Below are 21,430 nucleotides of genomic sequence, written 5' to 3'. Positions count from 1 at the left end.
CACAATAGGAAAGAATTCTCCTCCAAGATGCTTATCTTCCCGCTTCTGGGAAATCCACCTCTTGTTCGAGGTATGCATATTGCTTTGGTCATTTGAGAACAGTCGGTAATGCGTCTGACTACCATGCTAAAGGTCCCGGGTTCGATCCCCAGCCGGTTCAAATCCAGGAAATTTTCTAACGATGGAAGCGAACCTGGCGCCCACCCAGCGTCAAATAACATGGGTACCTGGGGGGAAACCCTGGGGGTAAAGGCGGTCAGGGGTGTGATGCTGATCACATCACACCCACTCACGACCGGATCAAGAAAGTGTGGGGCGTTACCCCCACATCCCCTTGACGCCTTCATGGCGTGGTACTATGCACAGGGGAGCACTTTACCTTTACCTTTAAATAAAAGATGAAACATACGATAAACCTGTCACCTTGAAATTTCTGGCACCTGGAGCCTACTGACTGCCCACCGCCAGTAGCCAAATTTAGAGCAACAGCTTTCTCTTTTCCTCTTCATCTATTGCATTGTTTGCAAGAATTAATGTATCAAAGGATGGACTAATGTATCTCAGCAGAAACTGAATTTCCGCTCACTAAATAGCCAATAATTTACGATAATTTACATAGCAATTTAAGTGTCGTAAAGTAACTGTAAAAGTAACTATTAAAATGTTACTTCTATCATAAAAAGTAACTGTTACAGTTACCTACCTTCAAATGTAACTACTTACAGTTACATTTCCTCAAATAAGTAACAGTTACTTTTAACTAGTTACTTCAAAACACTGCCCCACATAACTTTTCACTCACTCTTCACTACTGCAGAAATGTGTTCGTCCTCACCCCTCGAATGGAGTGCTTAAATGATGTGAGCAGTGTGGTGTAGGGAACCACAACCAAAGCTGCAATATTCATTGTATCAAGGTGATATCAACTGGCGTGATAGCTTTTTTCTTTGCATGGTACCCTCGCTGAGGGAAAAGACCAAACACGGCTTGCTTTGTTCAAAGTATGTACTGCCTCTTGTATTGGTTTGATTCAGCTGTCAACAAACCAGTTTAAGCAGTGCCATTTGCAACCATCTTGTTGGATAATGAAATGTTTTCTCCACAGCTGTTATGTGGCCGCAGTGGCTCAGTCGGTAATGCGTCTGACTACCATGCTCAAGGTCCCGGGTTCGATCCCCGGCCGGTTCAAATTCGGGAACTTTTCTAACGTTGGAAGCAGCCCCGGCGCCCACACAGCATCGAATGACATGGGTACCTGGGGGAAACCCTGGGGGGTAAAGGCAGTGTGGGGGGCATGATGCTGATCACATCTTCCCCACTCACGACCGGATCAAGAAAGTGTGGGGCATTACCCCCACACCCCCTACATGCCTTCATGGCGTTGTGCTAAGCACAGGGGAGCACTTTACCTTTTTTTCTCCACAGCTGTAGCCTTTCACAATGATCTCAAGTTAGATATGCTCAGTCAAGAGATTTCCAATGTATTCTCATTTGAAATAATTGGCTGTGGGATTTCCAGTCCCTTCAAGAGACCATTGTCTGCCAATTCGCTGTCTCCCATTTGCACATGGCCTGAGAGGTACAGAGGCACTCTCGTAACTTTTCAGTTAGCACATGTATAAGCATTTCTTTGTCACTTTCATGTGAAACCCTTAATTTATCAATGGGGTAAACTTTTGTATTTTTATAAAACTGGTTTGCTATGCAGCGAGACAGCTTGATTTCCCAACAGTTTTTTACACATAAATGCTTTCATGAATTGAGCACAATTTCTCCCATGTTAGTCTTTCGTGAACCGGTGAGCCAAGTTATATACTTTGGCAAAGCTCAGAATATCAGCAGTGTCCCCAACATCTGAACAGTCCTAAGCTATACTGTCACAAAAAGTGGATCTATATTATTTCTTTGTTCTCAGGCATCCTCTTTTATGTAGGGTGATTAATAGTACAGGTTTATCTAGAACTTTCTGCCCATTTATTTTATCAGTAAGCCATATGTCTTGAGCAGACTCATTCAGATATCTATGATCTATTTATGTTTTCAAAATTGTTTTTGTCAACTTTCAACAATATTTTAAAATTTTAAATTCATGTGTACAAAATCATCCATATTAATTGTGAATTCAGTAACTCGTAAGTGAACAATGAATGATCCATTAAGAAATAATTTTAATGCTATTATTGTCTATTAAAAAGTTTTTGAAGAACAGAGGATATTTGTTTTTCTTTATGTGTATCATTTCTTTCTATCACTACAAATATCTTTTGTCAAGAAAATAACCCACTGTAAGATGAAGTAAAAATACAGAAGAACACAGTTGAAATTTTTACAGGTGCTTTTTCCCATCTGGTAAAGATGAGTCACAGGATGTGAAATCATTGAAGATAGGTGGGAGAATGAAGATCTAAATTTACAAACACACGCACACACAAGGTTTTCATGTGTATACACATTTATTTTTAAGGTATTACATATAATAGGTAAATTAAATGCATTGCATTTCAAATCTGGTAAAAATGTACAATGATCATCACAGATTCCTCTGAGAGAAAGAAATATCTGTGTGATTGTATGTACAGACAAAATATCATATTAAAAATTATTTATACTTGAATTTGGACTCCAATTAAATATTAACCAGTACACCTTTGCTCTTTGCATCTGTTTTTAGAACCCATTATCATTCTCAATTCACTTTGTGAAACCTATTTTATATAGATTTTTCTTCAACAAAGTATAGATGTTTGTTGAAAGTGACAACACCACATGTGTTGTATCCACAGCGATATCCCTTGAACCATTGAAACTGAAGTATTTCACTTCGAATTCGGTAGGGACTCCTTTGGATAATAATCTGTGTAAAGTCAGTTTCGCAATGTAAATTGACAATGATTATGATTTTTAAAAATAGATGTAAAGAAATTCAAAACAAGACCAAGATTGTATTTTTAGGAATACTCAATACTAAGAAAAAGTTATTTCACAAAATTGAAAAGAACCTTTATTTTGCCTGCGGTGGTCTGCCATGTGGGAGATCCAGGTTCGATTCCCACGGGTCATCTAAGGTTGGAATTTTTCCAGCATTGGCCCCACATAAAGTGACTCAGGGCCTCATCCATCTTCAATTCGATGGGTACCTGGAGGTAATGGTCGGCAGAGCATGGAGGTGATCACATCACCTCCAAAATGGCCTAGATGGAGAATGTGTGGGGCCCTACTCTCACATCCCCTAAATGTGCCTTCATGGGATGGTTCTATATGCATGGGGAACTTTTCCTTTGTACCTTTTACCTGTACTTTTTTGACTGATTTTAAGAATTGTGTTTAAAACCTTTCTTCCTGCACTGTCTTTGAATTTCATTATAATCGAACCATATGTTTTATTATTCATAATATTTTGAAGAGAGGGATCATTTTAAGAACAGAAGACAAAACAGTTGCTTTCTTGTTCTTATGGTGATAAAAAATCAAAAGCACACTCGAAAATAAATTTGTTTATTATAGCTTAATGTAGAATTGACAAAGCTAAATTGTGATTTAATTCATTTTTATGTTCGCTTACTGGGTAATTTTTATTTTGAGTCCAAACTCGAGCATCCGTAATTTTGTCTATTTGTGAACTTTAACCTGTGTAAATTCCTGTATTAACATGGTGAGCTAAAGTACTTATGAATTAATTCATGTTTCCATCCATTTTTTTTTCTATTTTACAGGCATCAAAATGAGATGGAAGTGCTTTTAGAGGTGAAAGATATCTCAAGATCTGATAGACATTTCCCGTTGTCATCTGACTTCTTCAAAGAAGTAAGTCTACAAGAACAGCCAAATATTAATTCAGAATGTGTCAATGAACAGGAAATACTGGAACCTGTACCTTCACCCAAATCTTTTGAGAGAAAAACAGAGAATATTCGAAGTGCCAGGAGTAATAACAAGAAGAAGCAACTTGAATGTTCCCTTTGCAAGAAATGTTTCTCGAGTGTAGCACTGCTCATAACTCACAGAAGAATTCACAAGAATAAGATCCCTTTTATATGTTCCATTTGCAGGAAAAGTTTCTCTCAAGAAGGAAGTCTTAATGTACATATGAGAATTCACACAAAGGAAAAGCCTTTTGATTGTTCAATATGCAACAAAAGCTTCAGGCAAAAAGAACATCTTCATCAGCATATGAGAATTCACACCAAAGAAAAGCCTTTTGATTGTTCAATTTGCAAAAAAGTCTTCCGTCGAAAGCAGGATCTTAAGCAGCACATTAAAAATCACAACAAAGTAAAACCTTTTCGTTGTTCAATTTGCAACGAAGGTTTCAGTCGAAAGAGGATTCTTCATGAGCACATGTCAATTCACACTAATGAAAAGCCTTTTCATTGTTCAGTTTGTAACAAAAGCTTTAGGACAATAAGAGATCTTAAACAGCATGTGATAATTCACAACAATGAAAAGCCATTTCATTGTTCAATTTGCAACAAAGGCTTTAGTGAAAAGTGGAATCTTCATGAACATACGAGAATTCACACCATAGAGAAACCTTTTGATTGCACAATTTGCAATAAAAGCTTTAGGACAATAAGAGATCGTAAGCAGCATGTGATAATTCACAACAATGAAAAGGCATTTCATTGTTCAATTTGCAACAAAGGCTTTAGTGAAAAGTGGAATCTTCGTGAACATACGAGAATTCACACCATAGAGAAACCTTTTGATTGTACAATTTGCAACAAAGGCTTTAGGACAATAAGAGATCTTGAACAGCATGTGAGAATTCATAACAAAGTCAAACCTTTTCATTGTTCTATTTGCAACAAAGGTTTCAGTCGAAAGAGTATTCTTCATGAGCACATGAAAATCCACACCAAGGAGAAGCCTTTTCATTTGTGAATTTGTAACAGAGACTAGTGCAGAAGCAAACTTTTATGAGCACATGAGAATTCACAAGAGAGAAAACCCTTTTCATGCTCAGTTTGCAACAAAAACATCAGTAGTAATTGACATCTTATGAGAATTTACAACAAATAGAATCATTTTCATTGTTGAATTTCCAGGAAGGTCTTCAGACACAAAAAATCTGTATGTCCAAATTAGGTTTCATACAAAATAGAAGCTTTTTAGTTGTTTGATTTGTAACAACAATTTTACCCATAAACACGTCTGACATTCATGCAAAGGTTCATACCAATGTAAAATCATGTAGATGTTCATAATGTGACAAATTGTTCAACCAAAAATGTGTATTACGAGGGATAGTCTATATTTCCAGAAAGCATTGAGATTTTGATTTGGTTGTACATCGTGGTTATACAGGCATCATCCTTCTTTTGTTGCCCTATGCACGACCTTTTCCTTGCAGAGGACGTCAGCATACTGCTGTGTTGATGACAGGAAGAGTTAAGAAGTGTGTTCCCGGCCAGCATGGAGAATACAGATGTGTTACAATCATGAATATAGGATGGAGTGTGAAATGTGAACTGTTCTCTACAAATCTGCACGTCGTAGTTCTGGTAAGGAAATCCATAACAGGCCTTCTGACATGAGACATCCTCACCTTGGATGACAATGTGACATTCCACAGGGCGTCAGCAATGGTCAACCTTCTTGCCACAATCAGTTGAGATGCTTGAATCACCTGCCTACAGTCCTGACCTTGAACCGAGTGATTTCCACTTAGACCCTGTTCTGGAAAAGGTACTGGGAGCGATGAGTTTCACGACTACAGCAGAAGTGGAAGGTGCCGTACCCAACTCCATTCGTAAACAGAACACACAATTTTACGAACAGTGTTTCCTAAAACTTGTGAAGCAGTACGACAAGTCTCTGAATGTCACTGGGTACTATGTGGAAGAATAGTGTAATGATGTCTCTCTCTTCCCATGACATGTTCTTTCTCCAAATTAAAACTGTTGGGAGATATCAGACTATGGAAACTTTTTTTTTTTTTTTTTTTTTTGGGCTAACACTCATACATCAATATTGTAAAATGAATCTTGGTAATCCAAACCTACATGTGTAACTTGTGCAAAAATGTTTCCCACTACAAAAGGATTATTTGTTCCTTAATATTCCCTTCAAACCTAAAACAATGGAACTGAAAAATCAGTATTTGCCTTTGAACAATTGCATGGAATGTTAGAGAAAGAGGTTTAAGTCCTGGTTGAACCTGCATTTTTCACTTCAATTACCACAAATTAAATATTTCCACACACAAAATATATATTATTTAATTTCACTCATTGTGACCAAACAATAAAGACTTGTCTGTGTACCTGTAAGTTAGTAGAGGGAGGTTATTTCAGTCGTTTACCGCGACAGCGCCGGCCGCATAGCGGCCCCTTCATGCAACAGGTCCCGGCAAATTGCGTTACTGGAAGTCCGTAACAGAAACAGCTTGTTTTGTAATGTTTCCACTTTTCACAATTACAGTTACGATTACAATTGAAATAAGCACGTACCTTGTCGCAAGGATGCTGGAAAAGGTGTCCTCCCAAATACAAATATTTCTGGCACCTTATTTCATCACTACTTTATCCTCAGTTGACAGAAAGGAAAGACAGCATCCCGGCGCATAAAGCAAACCGAAAGCGTAAAATGATATTTAAAAGTAATAATAATGATCTCTGACATCCTGTGTTATAAAAGATGTTGAAAATGACCTCCTTCAACAGCAATACAACACGTTTCTTAGGTTCAAGAGATCCTGTCTCTCGTAATTGCCTGACCACTTTTCTGCAAGAGTTCGTTTTCATGTAATTATCATACATAAAAACTCTTTGTTCAAGACTATATTTGTTTAGCGGAATAAATAATGAATGAATAACAACACACAATAAAGCACTAGCACTGAATAGCAGATGAACTCAATAACACAGTGTAAACAACATGCATACTGATAAACGCAAACACAAGTGAACATAGTGTAGACTCACTACATCTGGTAGCCGACAGTGTTGCTAACCATTTTCCGGCAATGTCCCTACAGACGTAGACAAAATCTCCTTACAACTGACCAAATGTCCGTACACCAAGTAAAGCGACTAAAGAAAACAACACCTCATGAGCTTGCAAAACAGAAGATAAAATATACACAATTACTTACCAAATCTTTCTGCTCGGTGCTTCCACAATTAATGAAGGAGCGAATTTACAATACAGGACCCCTCCCCGATTTTTGTAATATTTCGCATACTCACTAATTGAGACCTCCTAATCACGAATTTGAAGTTAAAATTTGGGGGTCACATGTAAAATTGCAAAATAAGTGAAATTTAGTGGTCCACGATTATTGCTCAATATTTACCTTAAGATTTTGTGTTTCCAATACTTAAAAAACGAAATATACATTCCTGATATTACTACGGCCCCAAATTTTAACTGTGTTTCCCTATCCTAACCTAACCTTACCATCAATGGTTCGTGGGGCTATCCGTCAATGGTTTGTGGGGCTACCCGTGCATGGTTTTTCGACCCCAAATTTTAACTATGTTTGCCTTGCCTAACCTAACTTAACCTAACCTTACCGAGAATGGTCAGTGGGGCTATCCGTGAATGGTTTTGCGCTAGTTGTGATTACGAACCGATAAAAAAATCTTATTTTCGTAGCACTTTAACGGCAAACATTCATCATCGAAGACACCATTTTCGTATCGTGCAATTTTACGATCGATGCACTGTTACCAAACTTACCTGAAATCAAATCAGTCCACATTCCACATATTCTTCTACATCGTGACTGTCGCTGTCACATGTAAGCATTTTCTTTGGGCAATATACCGAAATCCATAAGTTTATTAATTAGCCCACGGCCATCCTCCTGCACACTCCACCTAAAAATCTGTACATCATTAACAAATTTTTTACTGTTCTCTTCCACCATTCTTACACAATCCATGCTCTCCAAGTATGAAATCAACAGTGTGGCAATGCTGTAGACAGCGTCACTAATTGCGAACGTCAGTTGTTCAAATCAACAAATATGGCTACCATACTTGTATATGGAGAATCATTGCTAGAATTGAAAAGCTTATTTTACAACTTCTACACGTTAATGAACAATTTTTTCACCTCACCCCAACATGTTAACTTGACATAAATCATCACAACTAATTATTTCGTGCGTATAAGACATAGCATAGAAATTACAGAATGGTCCGGTATTGTAAATTCTTGCCTTAATGAATAATAGGGGTGTGCGGGACAGAATTTTTTGGGTCCGGATGGGAACGGGATGGGAATTTTTTAAATCCCGAAATTCAGGATGGGAAAAATTTGCAATTTCCTGACCAAGTCGTAAAATTTTCGGGATGGGAAATTTCCAAAGCCCTGGAAATCTCGAATTCTACATGTCATTTTCACTTTAAGTGTTTGTTTTTGCATTTGTAGAATAAAAACTTAAAATTTCCGGTAAGTTCCAGTAACTTACAATGCAGAAAACGTCGAGAATTAATGACTTTTTAAAGTGACCATTCGGTATTTCCCGACTGCTCGGGATCCTGAAATCGGGATTGGATTGGGAATTTTTTTTCCCGGTCCAAACTTTTCGGGATCCGCACACCCCTAATGAATAACGTTGAGTCATTTACGGTTGATTATGTTATTTGAAGTCATGCATGCTGCTGCTGCTGTGAAGAGATAGATGTTGGTTGGTGATGCTGTATTTCCTGCAGTCTTTAACAATTCTGGTCCCATTCTATTTCTCTTTTTTGTTTTTGTATCACTTAACATTGAAAATATTCTTTTCGTTTCCGCGTTAGAATGTGACAGTGTTGGCACTATTTTCGCAAGAGTGGAAATGTTTTCAAAAAAGATCTTGCCTTGAAAGTTATTGGTAACCGATAACATGTTCCAAAATTCTGACGGAGATTTATTAGTTAGTTCTTTTTTTTCCTAAAGTATCCAGATAAACTAATCTATTCATTCCAAACTGAGAACGAAGAAAGTGCAACTGACTGGCGAGTAAGCTTTGCACCTTTGCACAATAAAATGTTATTTTCCAAGATTGAAAAAAGTCCCTACATTTTCCCTCATTTGGCAAATCTGTCCCTACGTCGGCGAAATATAGTGAAAAGTCCCTATGCGTAGGGAAATGTCCATGCGGTTGGCATCACTGCCGACAGGTGCAGTATGAAAGCCCTCTCGCGGCTGACAACTCCCCTGACCCCCGATAACCTGCCGGCACTCTTGCGACAACTGAGGATAAAGTAGTGATGTCTAATCTAAGATTAGATGTCAGAAATATTTCTATTTGGGAGGACACCTTTTCCAGCATCCTTGCGACAAGGTACGTGGTTATTTCAATTGTAATTGTAACTGTAATTGTGAAAAGTGGAAACATTACAAAACAAGCAGTTTCTGTTACGGACTTCCTGTAACACAATTTGCCGGGACCTGTTGCATGAAGGGGCCGCTGAGCGGCCGGCGCTGTCATGGTAGACGACTGAAATAATCTCCCTGTATATGTTGGTGTTTGATCCTCACAAATTCTAGCACTTCATTGTTACATGTATTTCTTTATAATTTTTATGTGTATACAATATACTGAATTGGCAGATTGTTAGTAGAATAAAATTTCTAACCACAACCACAGCTGCATTATCTATTGTATGAAGGTGATATCAACTGGTATGACAGCTTTCTTCTTTGCATGGTACCTGGTCTGAGAGAAAGCACCAAACATGGCTTGCTTTGTTCAAAGTATGTATTACCTCTTTTATTGGTTTGTTTCAGCTGTCAATGACCAGTTTAAGCAGTGCCATTTGCAACCATCTTGTTGGTTATGAAATGATTTCTCCACAGCTGTAGCCTTTCACAATGATCTAAAGTTAGATATGGTCAGTGAAGAGATTTCCAATGGATTTTCATTTGAAATAATTGACTGTGGGATTTCCAGTCCCTTCAATTGTCTGCCAATTCGCTGTCTCCCATTTGCACATGACCTGAGAGGTACAGAGGCACTCGTAACTTTTCAGTTAGCACATGTATAAGCATTTCTTTCTGTCACTTTCATGTGAAACTTTAATTTATCAGTGGGGTAAAATTTTGTATTTTTATGAAACTACTAGTTCTGTATGCAGTGAGACAGCTTGATTTCCCAACAATTTTTTTACACATAAATGCTCTCATGAAGTGAGCACAATTTCTTCCATGTTAGCCAGTCGTGAATTGGTGAGCTATGCAATATACTTCGGTGATGCTCGAGAGTATCAGCAGTGTGTGCAAAGTCTAAATAGTCCTAAGCTACACTGTCATGTAAAGTGGATTTATATTATTTCTTTGTACTCAGGTATCCTCTTTTATGTTGGTTGACTACCAGTACAGGTTTATCTGGAACTTTCTGCCCATTTATATGTAACAGTAAGCCATGTGTCTTGAGCAGACTCATTCAGATATATATGATCTGTTTATGTTTTCAAAATTGTTTTTGTCAACTTTCAACAATATTTTAAAATTTTAAATGCACGTGTACAAAGTCATCCATATTAATTGTGAATTCAGTAACTCGTAAGTGAACAATGAATGATCCATTAAGAAATAATTTTTATGCTATTATTGCCTATTAAAAAGTTTTTGAAGAACAGAGAATATTTGTTTTTCTTTATGTGTATCATTTCTTTCTATCACTACAAATATCTTTTGTCAAGAAAATAACCCACTGTAAGATGAAGTAAAAATACAGAAGAACACAGCTGAAATTTTTACAGGTGCTTTTTCCCATCTGGTAAAGATGAGTCACAGGATGTGAAATCATTGAAGATAGGTGGGAGAATGAAGATCTAAATTTACAAACACATGCACACACAAGGTTTTCATGTGTATACACGTTTATTTTTAAGGTATTACATATAATAGGTAAATTAAATGCATTGCATTTCAAATCTGGTAAAAATGTACAATGATCATCACAGATTCCTCTGAGAAAAAGAAATATCTGTGTGATTGTATGTACAGACAAAATATCGTATTAAAAATTATTTATACTCGAATTTGGACTCCACTTAAATATTAACCAGTATACCTTTGCTCTTTGCATCTGTTTTTAGAACCCATTATCATTCTCAATTCACTTTGTGAAACCTATTTTGTATAGATTTTTCTTCAACAAAGTATAGATGTGTGTTGAAAGTGACAACACCACATGTGTTGTATCCACAGCGATGTCCCTTGAACTATGGAAACTGAGGTCTTTCACTTCCAATTGGGTAGGGACTTTTTTGGATAAGAATCTCAGTTGATGCAAAGAGCATCAAAACAAGGCCAAGATAGTATTTTTAGGAATACCCAAGACTAAGAAAAGGTTCTTTCATAAAATTCATCAGAACCTTTATTTTGGCTGCGGTGATCTGCCATGTGGGAGATCCAGGTTCTATTCCCACGTTGGGTAATCTGAAGTTTGAAATTTTCCAGCATTGGCCCCACATAACGTGGCTCTGGGGCTCACCCATCTTCAAATGAATGGCTACCTTTGAGTAATGGTGGTCAGATCATGGAGCTGATCACATCACCTCCAAAATGGCCTAGATCGAGAATGTGTGGGGGCCCTACCCACACCTCCCCTAAATATGCCTTCTTGGCATGGTTCTACATGCATGGGAACTTTTCCTTTTTACCTTTACCTTCATTTTAAGAATCTGAAAATTAACAATTGTATTTTAAACCTTTCTTCCTGCACTGTATTTGAATTTCATTATAATCGAACCACAAGTTTTATTATTTATAGAATTTCGAAAGGAGTGATCATTTTATAAACACAAGAAAAACTGTTTCTTTTCATTTTGTTCTTATGGTAATAAAAAATCAAAAGCATACTCGAAAAGAAATTTGTTTATTATAGCTTAATGTAGAATTGACAAAGCTAAATTGTGATTAAATTCATTTTTATGTATGCCTACAGGCTAATTTTTAATTGGAGTCCAAACTCGAGTATCTATTTTTTTTTTTTATCTGATAATGCATTTAAAGCTGAAATAGTTTTCCTGTAGTATGAAGTAACAAACTTACAAGCCTGTAAAGATGTGAGAAATAATATGAAACGTTGCTCCTTTTGAAACAGGGTTGTTAGAGGTCCAGCAACCCATTATTTCTGAAGGGTTCTATTACTTCTATTGGGTTCTGCAACTGAACTGGAACCTTTTTTCTCTCACAATTTGAATTCGGTCCAAGATGTGTATTGTTTCATTTCAATACTCAACTTCGACCATATTTAAATTGATCCAGAAAAAGAATTTGGTCCAGCGTAAGTATATGGGTACCGAATTCATTTCTCTGCTTTACCCGGACCAATTTAATGTTGCATTCTAGGAGGGTACATGAGTGTTTTATATTGGAATGACACATGGTAGTAAACATGGTGTAGGGAAGGAATGGGAACACTGTTTGTTTTGTCATGGGCCATGTTCATAAACCTCCCTTGGCAAAGTATTAATGCAGTGAGTAAATCTGATGGGAGGGTGGAATGTGAAAAATGGGTGTTATTCTCCATAAAGCGCAACCAAAGAGTAGTACATGTGCAAACACACTGTCATTATTTTTGTTTCATTTATAAGGAAATTTCCATCTACAGCATTTTATATTTACAGAAACACAAAAACTGGATGTCGCACAGGGTCGTAACACAAGATGAACACTAATGCACTTACCAGAAGTGCAGTTTTACAGCCACAAAATGACCATCTCGATTTCTTCATGTTCTAAACACTTTCATATGAAATCTAAGGTGGCTTTTGTGACAACAGCCAAAAGGAATGGTATGTTACATCAACCAATCCAACTACTGTACTCATTTGTTCAGTGACATAAATGATTTCAATGAAGCAAACCTCGGAAGCAAGAAATGCTCCGTTATGAGCCCTCATGAAATAGTCTGGAAACACTGAGAAAATTAATAAATCACACACTAACCCCATTTCTAAGGATGGAAATGCCTTTTTTTATTTTTTTTCGTTCTAGCTGTCTGTTCCAAGGGGCAAAATCCAATATTTTTTCTTATACTTGAACTAGGCTTACCATATTTTTTTGGGTCCAACCCAGGACATATTCGCGATCAACTCGTTACTGCTGAATTTCAGTTGGTTTTTTACAAAAGTAATAAATCTGGTACTTTTGCAGAACTTGAACCAAAACCTACCTTTTGATTTTGAATTACCTTGTTCAACAATGTACGTTCATCAAATAGGTCATCAATATTTATGGCATTTTTTACAATTGCATTAATAACTTGTGCACTCTCTTGTAAATCAGAGCAGACAATTTCAGTTTGTAAATTCATCCACTGAAACTTACTAACTTCATCAAAACTGTTTCTCCACAACTCTAAGTATTGTATACTAGAATTATGAAAATTGTCTACGCTTGAGAAGAATTTTTGTTCCTGAACATCATTGTTTTCTTTTAGAGTGCATAGCAATTCTTTGGCTGAAGATGGTATACATTTATGGTTTTTTTCTTTCCTGAAGTTGACAAATTACTTGAGCATATGTCTGAAATGCTTCTCTTGCTGTGATAGAATTAGCTTCCAATTTCAAAACTACATTATTAAATAACTGTAGAGAACCATACAAAAATTTATAAATAGTTATAATTATTAAAAACGTGTAGAAGAGTTACTTCACATGCTTGCAAGACCACCAAGACGCTAACGGAAGTACGGAAACAGAAGCGCTTGGAAGTCGATATCTCGAAGGAAGAAAAGGTATAATCGATCCTTATAATCGATCGATCCTTGCCGGTCATAAATTCTGATCGTGAATATTCTACACCAGTAGCTATTTTCATGTTCAGATTATCAAAACCCCAGACATTTTGCAATCCCGGACATCACTAAAAAAAAACAGGACTGTCCGGGCTACTCCCGGATGTATGGTAAGCCTAACTTTAACCTCAAGATCAGAGGTGATTCAATTTCAAGTTAGAAAACATGTGTAAAAGAAGATTCTGTCCATACCACTTAGTACTCAATTATTCAATACAAAAATTGCTGGTTCTCCCTGATGGCGCAGAGGTACCATCATAAGCTTGTAATCAAGGGATGCCGGGTTTGATAACAGGTGTGGAGGCACGTAGTGGTCTGGCTTCCACTTTAAACTGTAGGTCCACTCCCAATCAACCTTACTGTGCTAAAGTGGACTTAAAACACCAAATCAACCAAGCAACGAAAATAGCTACATTGTGACTGTTTTAATGAAATGTTTAAAGATGCATCACTCTTGTGTTGGCCAGTTTTTTGTTGACCATGGAAATGGGTGTTGCTAGGGAACTTTAAGAAAAGTTATTTTTCATATTTAAAAAAATGAACATGATAATTTTTTATTACAGAGACAAGGTAGGAATTTGCAGGGAATGATGGAAAACTATTATTTTTCAAAATGTAGAAATTGACAAAAGATGTAAATATTGCTTTTGCAGTTTGGTGTTGTTATTGAATTTATTTACCTTGGTCGTTATTAAGAAAATAGACAAAAATTTTAGAGAATTTGTACAATATTTCAGCATGTATGCACACCACATAACATTACATTCTAAAATGTGTTAGTCTTAAATATATCCCTTCTCTGTGCCATGCATTCTCCAAGAACTAGCCACACTTTCATCTTCTCATCTCTTAAGTTACTAAGATCAGATTAATGACAACTAGACAAGTCAACAAAGGATGATTTTGGGGTCCAATAAAGAAAGAAATCGGGGAAAGCTTGAACAAATTTTATTATCTTCCTAAAAGGGTTCTCAATGACATATTAATTTTGCACCCCTGTACCACCCTGGATTTGGCTGCCATCTTTGTAAAATGGCGCCCAAAATCAGTTTTTTGCAAATATTTCAGTTGGAAAGCACTTTACAGCAAAATAGGTTATGGCGGAAAATAATCTACAAAAAAGTTTAATTAGGACGTTACAGGAGAGAGAGACATTTCACTTCTTTTTTTTCGCTCCATTTTGCAAGAACGAAAGACGAGGAAACTTTTTTCCAAGGTAACTTGAGGGCTTATTTCTTATTAAAATACTTATTTTAAATGTATGAGCCACGGTAACTCAGTCCTGTCGACATCCGTGGCAGAGTGGTTAGCACAGCATGCTGCCCATGGATCTCGGATTCGAATCCCGTCTGGATGTTTGTGTATGTCCGTAATGAGAATAACCCAGAATATTAGTAAAAAGTGATATGTGTAAACATTGAGAAAATGGTGAATGATGGGAAATATTACCGTGTAGGGGTATTCTTAAAAAAAGAAAAGTTGTTTGGGCATCTGACTATCATGCGGGAGACCCGGTTTCGTTCCCGGTGGTTGAGAATGGAGATTTTTTCCACATGTCGAACTGCTTGTCAACCGGAGATGCGTGACTTGCATCTTCAGTTTCTGTTGTGACATTCACCTGAGCTGGGTGGGAAATATCCCGGCGGTGTCACATGCACTGTCCCCGGTTGGGTCGATCGGGGCAACCGGGATTTCCCATGCGTCAGCCGAATCAAGATGCTGACCTTTGGGAATGGTAATCTTGTGCGTCAATGGATTGCTAATCCAGAGAAAGTTGGTCTGTTCATTTAAAATAGCCTGGGGAATTAATAAACCAGATTTATGTTGAAACGGCATGTCAGGTTCCAATAACGTGTCGGAATCGGCAATACCATTCACCAAGCGCACGGGAATACAAATAGGAGAGCGAGGTTTCACTATTATCTTCCTAGCCGCGACAAATTCGGGAGTAACATTAGCCTTTATCATGTGCGCGAGCTTGATAGACATGTCAAACGCCCTGCGGGTAGTGGCCCTAAGAGTAGATTTGACTGGAGATCCAAAACGATATAGGGTGAGATGATTTGTGCGGAAGTCCAAAGTAGCCTGCTGATTACTTAAAAAAGTCGTTCCCCAGAATTGCACCCTGTTCAAACGTCGGAAGAACGCGAAAGGGGTGGCGGAATGTAAATCCGTCTACGGAAAACGTTAAAAGCTTGATCTCCTTTACCGCAAGGGTGGTGCTTGACACACCCTGTATGAGAGTGGGAATCTGAAAACATGGTGCACTGGCTGGAACGTCCTTGGCACCAATTACCGGTATCATAGAACCCGTATCAAGAATGAAATTATACGGTTTACCTGCCTGCAATACGCTAATAGATACCAACTCTGCATTTGGGAACATCTGAACGGATAGACAGTTAACAACTGAAGGTGTTGGCACATCTCTTCCCCCGGTTGCTAGTGGCCGTTTTAAATTATTTTCCCTGGCCTGGCAAGCATCGGCTGTGCGATGGGGGTAAGAACCTCGAGAACACGGAATTCCGTCTTGGCGTTCCCCTTGCTCCACTTGCGGTGATGATGAATGACAACGCCCGGGCTGGAAACGTGAATTTTCGCCCGGCCACTGCTGTCTTTGGTCATGTGAGGAAGACCTGTTACAAACGTTGAACTGTGGGCGAAACTGGCCTTGGTTATAAAATGAACCTTTAGAGGACTGGGCGTGGGAGTTATGGAGGGTGCGATAAAAATGATCGTGCCTCCTTACACCAGGCGTCTTCTGGCTGGGAGAAGCACTGGAAAGTAAATTCCGGTTGGATGCCCCTGGTCAAGTGTTTGATAACTTTGGCCGTGGGCATGTTGGGATCGAGACGGTGCAACATTAGTTGCTTGTAGCAAATGTACCCTGTGACAGATTCAACGTCCGTGTAGAGGCGACATTTGATTTTCTCTTTCAGCCGCAATTTATCGGCCTAGTCTGTAAACTCGTTGAGCAACTGGGTCTTAAAATAATTGTAGGTCACTGCTTCGTCTACCTGTACAGCTTTCCAGCCTTCAAACCAACGAAGCGCCGAACCTACCAGAAAAGCAGAGTCGAAGTCAGGCCTCAAGGAGGTGGCAACCCTTTGCTAGGGGACCATGTCGTCAAAATTAACACGTGTTGAAAGCCAATAAAAAACAAGGGAGGTTTGAAATTAACGAAAAAATGGGGGGGGGGGGTACAATGTACTCCTGTACGTCACCCATAATTTCCATAACTTTGTTAGAGGGTGTTCGGAAAATTATACTTAAACCTATATATTAAGAGATTTTTATGAAAATAAAGATGGTACTAAGACTGCTTCCTCTCATATTTTGAGACGAGACTGAAATAAATCTCTGCAAAATCAAAGGGAGACGATATTTGATGTCTCGTTTCAGACTCTGGTATCAGATTTGAAGAAATTGCTTAAAATAAATTTAAACTACTATGTGTCTTATCCAGACATATCAAGCATATACCTTATTGATATTTCAAATACGTCGTATATTTTGTTTATTGTAATTGCAAAGTTAATCCATTGGTGACAATTGCGAACCTGTGCTGCCTGATGTCATCTATTCAGGATAAAATTCCATATTTCAACAGTTCGAGGCGTCGAAATAAGATGTAAAGCAGAAAATCTTTATTAAGAAAAGTTTTTGCTTTAATGACACATGGTACATTGTGAAACTTGGAGTGGTGACACAATGTACGTATTGCTTATACTAAACATTTCGTTGGTCAGACGAGAATCTCACCTTGTAATTAAGGGGGTCCCACATGCACAGTACTTTAGGTTCCACTTTAAACTGTAGATCTAGTCCCGATTAACCTACATGAAGTGAATATAGAATAAGCTTTAATAACTTCTGAGTGGAAACCGAAATGAAAATAAACACAAACAAGAACGAGAAGGACCTCACCACACATGAGACGAGATGAGGCTGTGACAATTCTCGATTTGTTGCTTCGCGATATAATTCCTAGGTGAAATGAAATGTTTCCTAGACATTAAAATGATGAAATTTGTAATTTTATCAAAGGGGGAACTTTTTTTTTACCTATGTATTAGGTATACTTAGAATTTGATATTAATATTATTACTTAAAATTAATTTTGATATCGAATGCAACACAAACACAACACCATTTTAGGTTAAACCCTAAAGTCAAACTGTAAGAAAAACATTAGTCAGATGAATACATGGGATAAATGAGACTTACTGCAGGTTCTATAGCTTTCCATATGGCTTATCAAGGGCACTGTGATACTTAGACTTGATCCAACTTCTTGCAAATTTTTCTGCATGAGAGCTATGTATTGGGGGTCTAAGGAAAGGAGAAGTACGAACTTCTAAACTATTTCTCTGATCTCGCATTGAGCTGTAGAAATTGGTAGATTTTGGACTGGATTCACAAGGTCTTTGAGTGAGGTGGGGATGTTTGATTGATTAATTTGGTTTATTTTACTTTGCATTTCTGCCACTTTTGGTTAATCGCGAATATGAGGATGATTGATCATGTGATGAAATTGATGGACACTCAAATAACACCCATGCCGGGATTCGAACCCAGGACCTCTGCCATCATAGAACGCTATGCTTACCACTCCGCCACGGAGGTGGGAATATGTTTTGGATTTTCTTTGTATGCGAAAATCTTTAACTGTTACACGCACATGATTTTGCTTACATGAAAGTTCACCTATTCACATAATCGAGGAATTGACATGTGACCCTAAAGCACACGCGTGTATCTACATTCAATACCACTACATACGAAAATAAACCTTTGTGGCTCTTCATATCATCCACCAAAAATTGAAAAGTAGAAAATACTTTGAGCATATGGTTTTCCTTGCTTGCTCTGAGATCTGAAGGATTTCGGTCTTGCACATGTAAAGATAGTACTTTCAGTGCTTGAAGAGTGTCATTACGTACAGATAATAATATATTTCAAATATATGCTTTTGTCAAATGTTTTACAAATATTCCAAAGTTAGGCCTCTTACGAGTTGATCGGGAACCATCTCAACTCAGTATTTTATTTTATTTTATTTTATTTTTAACACAACACCCTATAGATGTCTGAGAAAATAACGAATGCATGGCTTGGATGTGGTACACATCTACCATAAATTGTTTAAAGATATTCTTATATGTAGCTAAGGGACTTGAAAATTAAGATGAACTGAACTGAAGTGGAAACTTATGATTATGATACATATAATAATACAGGATGACAAGAAATAACCTGTACAAAGTTTGGCGTATCCTGCCAAGAATGCAGTGTACCGTAACCAAATAATTGTTGTGTTATTGGATTCTCCATAGTCTTTTGTAACTGCACCTGTTGTTTCGGCTTCATAACGATTACTTTCTTTGTGTTTCCGAATGTCAACCAAATGCAGTGCAATCGTGTCCGTCGTTCCTTGTGGCGTCAAGGAAAGCGTCAATGTGAAATTGTTTGTTTGCTGGGTGTTCCAAAAATGACAGTCTCAGATGCAGTTCGGCAATTCAAGGAGCTCGACCATGAAGGCGACCATCCCGTAAGAGGAAGAAAGCCTACCATCAACAACGTCCCAGAATCGTAAGATCATCTAGTTCAGCGAAATCCGAGGGTCTCCATGAGAAAAGTCCCTCGTGAGATCGGGATCGACCGCGAATCTGTGCGCCAAATGGCGAAGAAGAACCTCAACCTCAAGGCGTACAAGCTCCAAAAAGTTCAGCTTCTCGCGGACGAAAACAAGCGCCTGCGACTCAAAAGATGCCGCCCTCTGAAGCACCGGGCCGCAGGTCAGCGATGAGAGCGTATTCTCTTCACAGACGAGAAGCTGTTCACCGTGGAGCAGGCGCACAACCACCAAATCGACAGGACCTGGTCTGCAGAGGCCCCCCAATACCTCAGCCATCGTCGAACACCGCCAAAATCTGCAGTCGGTCATGGTGTGGGGCGTAATTTGCGCAAGCGGAAAGACGCCCCTGGTTTTCGTGGATCAAGGGATCAAAACCAACCAAGAAGTATACCGCCACGACATTCTCGAGAACGTCGTCCTTCCGTGGGCCCCAGCAGCACTTCAGCGATACGCAATGGACATTCCAGCAAGACTCCGCTCCGGCCCACAGGGCATGATGCAGAACCAATTTTCCGGACTTCATCGCATCGACGGAATGGGTGCCCTACTCGCCGGATCTCAACCCTATGGACTACAGTGTCTGGTCGATTTTGGAGGCCAGGGTATGTGCTAAACGCCACCACAGTTTGGAGTTGCTGAAGCAGTCTCTGCGTCATGAGTGGAACCGATTGTCGCCCGAGGACCTATGGCCCATCACCCAAAATTTCAAAGCCCGTTTGGATCTTTGTATCGCCGCCCAGGGAGGCCACTTCGAAACCGGCTGAACATCTTGTTCCTAAGGTCCCATGTCATTGTTCTTCAGTGTTGTTTTGCTCAATTGTTTCGGTTTAATAAATTTATGATCACAAACATTAGTACGGGTTATTTCTTGTCACCCTGTATCGCTTCCATATCCAGTTGGTGGGAGATGATAATTCCTGCTTGGGATGGCTCAAGATAGAGGAGGGTGGAATTCTCATCCCCTTTAATCTCACCCTGCATTTAAATAAATAGATGTATATTTATTCGCAATTTTCACATTTCGAACTCCTGATTTTCCATTCCGTTAAATTCAAAATAAGCACAAAACAAGGTCCAGAGCTTTACATATTTCGCAATTGTTATCTGGTCTTAAAATCTGTTTTTAAAATAACCATAAATTCTAAGTAAATCAAAGAAATAAAAATTATTTATGCAAATTTTGCATTAAAAATAGGAAAATCATGTGGGCTGTTCTAAAATCGAATATTTCCAATGCCTTTACATTATACCTGTGAAGTGTGTGTGTATATGTGTGTGTGTGTGTGTGTGTGTGTGTGTGTGTGTGTGTGTGTGTGTGTGTGTGTGTGTGTGTGTGTGTGTGTGTGTGTGTGTGTGTGTGTATATGGGAGGCTGAATTTTGTACCCCCAAAATGAAAAACATTCCTGTGCCACTGCCATTGAGAGACTGTGTGTCTCAATAACGGTGCTTTCAGTGTAAAGCTGTGTTTGCAGTATCTTTCCTGCGATTCCAGAAGAATTCGTATCAGCAGATTTTTACATCCGCTGAAGATCGCAGGTGGCATTTGCTTGACAGAAGCTCTTTCCAGCTTCTTTCATACTCGGGCCCTTTTTATGAAATGATTAGACTATCGGACTATGGTGCCCAGGGTCCACGCTACATGCAAAAATTTATTGTAAAAGTTGATTGTCACAGGTGAAACTGTGTGGCTTTCCCGCATACACAAGTGACTGATATCTAAAGTGCTAACACATTTGAAAATTATAAGCTTCGTTCGTTCAATGTTTCATCTAAATATTTCAGACCCTCTTGATTTTTTGTTTCTTGGATATATGTTCCTATTATTTCTGTTAAAAGTCCATTTCTAACATGATTTGAGAATAATATCCTGAAAAAACCTACTGAGACTTCCATCACATCAATTATTTTGAAAATTAAAAGCTTAAATATTCTGAACTTTTTTCTGCATAAATTCCTGTATTAGCATGCTAAAGTTATAGTAGTTATGAAATAATTCATATTTACATCCGTTTTTTCTTATTTTACAGACATCAAAACAAAAATGACATGG

At 38.3% G+C, this 21,430-nt stretch overlaps 1 protein-coding gene across 2 annotated transcripts in view; it reads left to right on the top strand.

Annotated features, from left to right (window-relative positions):
• Window positions 1-21,430, top strand: part of LOC146000496 (uncharacterized) — a 159,768-nt gene that overhangs the window by 56,771 nt on the left and 81,567 nt on the right. The window contains exon 4 of one of the 2 annotated variants that reach the window (XM_083138225.1): window positions 3,714-5,934. The exons of the other annotated variant lie outside the window; for it this stretch is intronic. Within the exon in view, the coding sequence (XP_082994351.1) occupies window positions 3,714-4,881 (1,168 nt within the window). The 3' untranslated portion in view covers window positions 4,882-5,934. Of the gene's footprint in view, window positions 1-3,713; window positions 5,935-21,430 lie in introns of those variants that run through there. 2 annotated transcript variants of the gene reach the window in all.

This window comes from Lepisma saccharinum, chromosome 16 (genome assembly GCF_977018435.1).
Source record: "Lepisma saccharinum chromosome 16, izLepSacc3.1, whole genome shotgun sequence".
NCBI lineage: Eukaryota > Metazoa > Arthropoda > Insecta > Zygentoma > Lepismatidae > Lepisma > Lepisma saccharinum.
The sequence above is the reverse complement of the archived record's forward strand: the minus strand, read 5'-3'. Positions and strand labels throughout refer to the sequence as shown.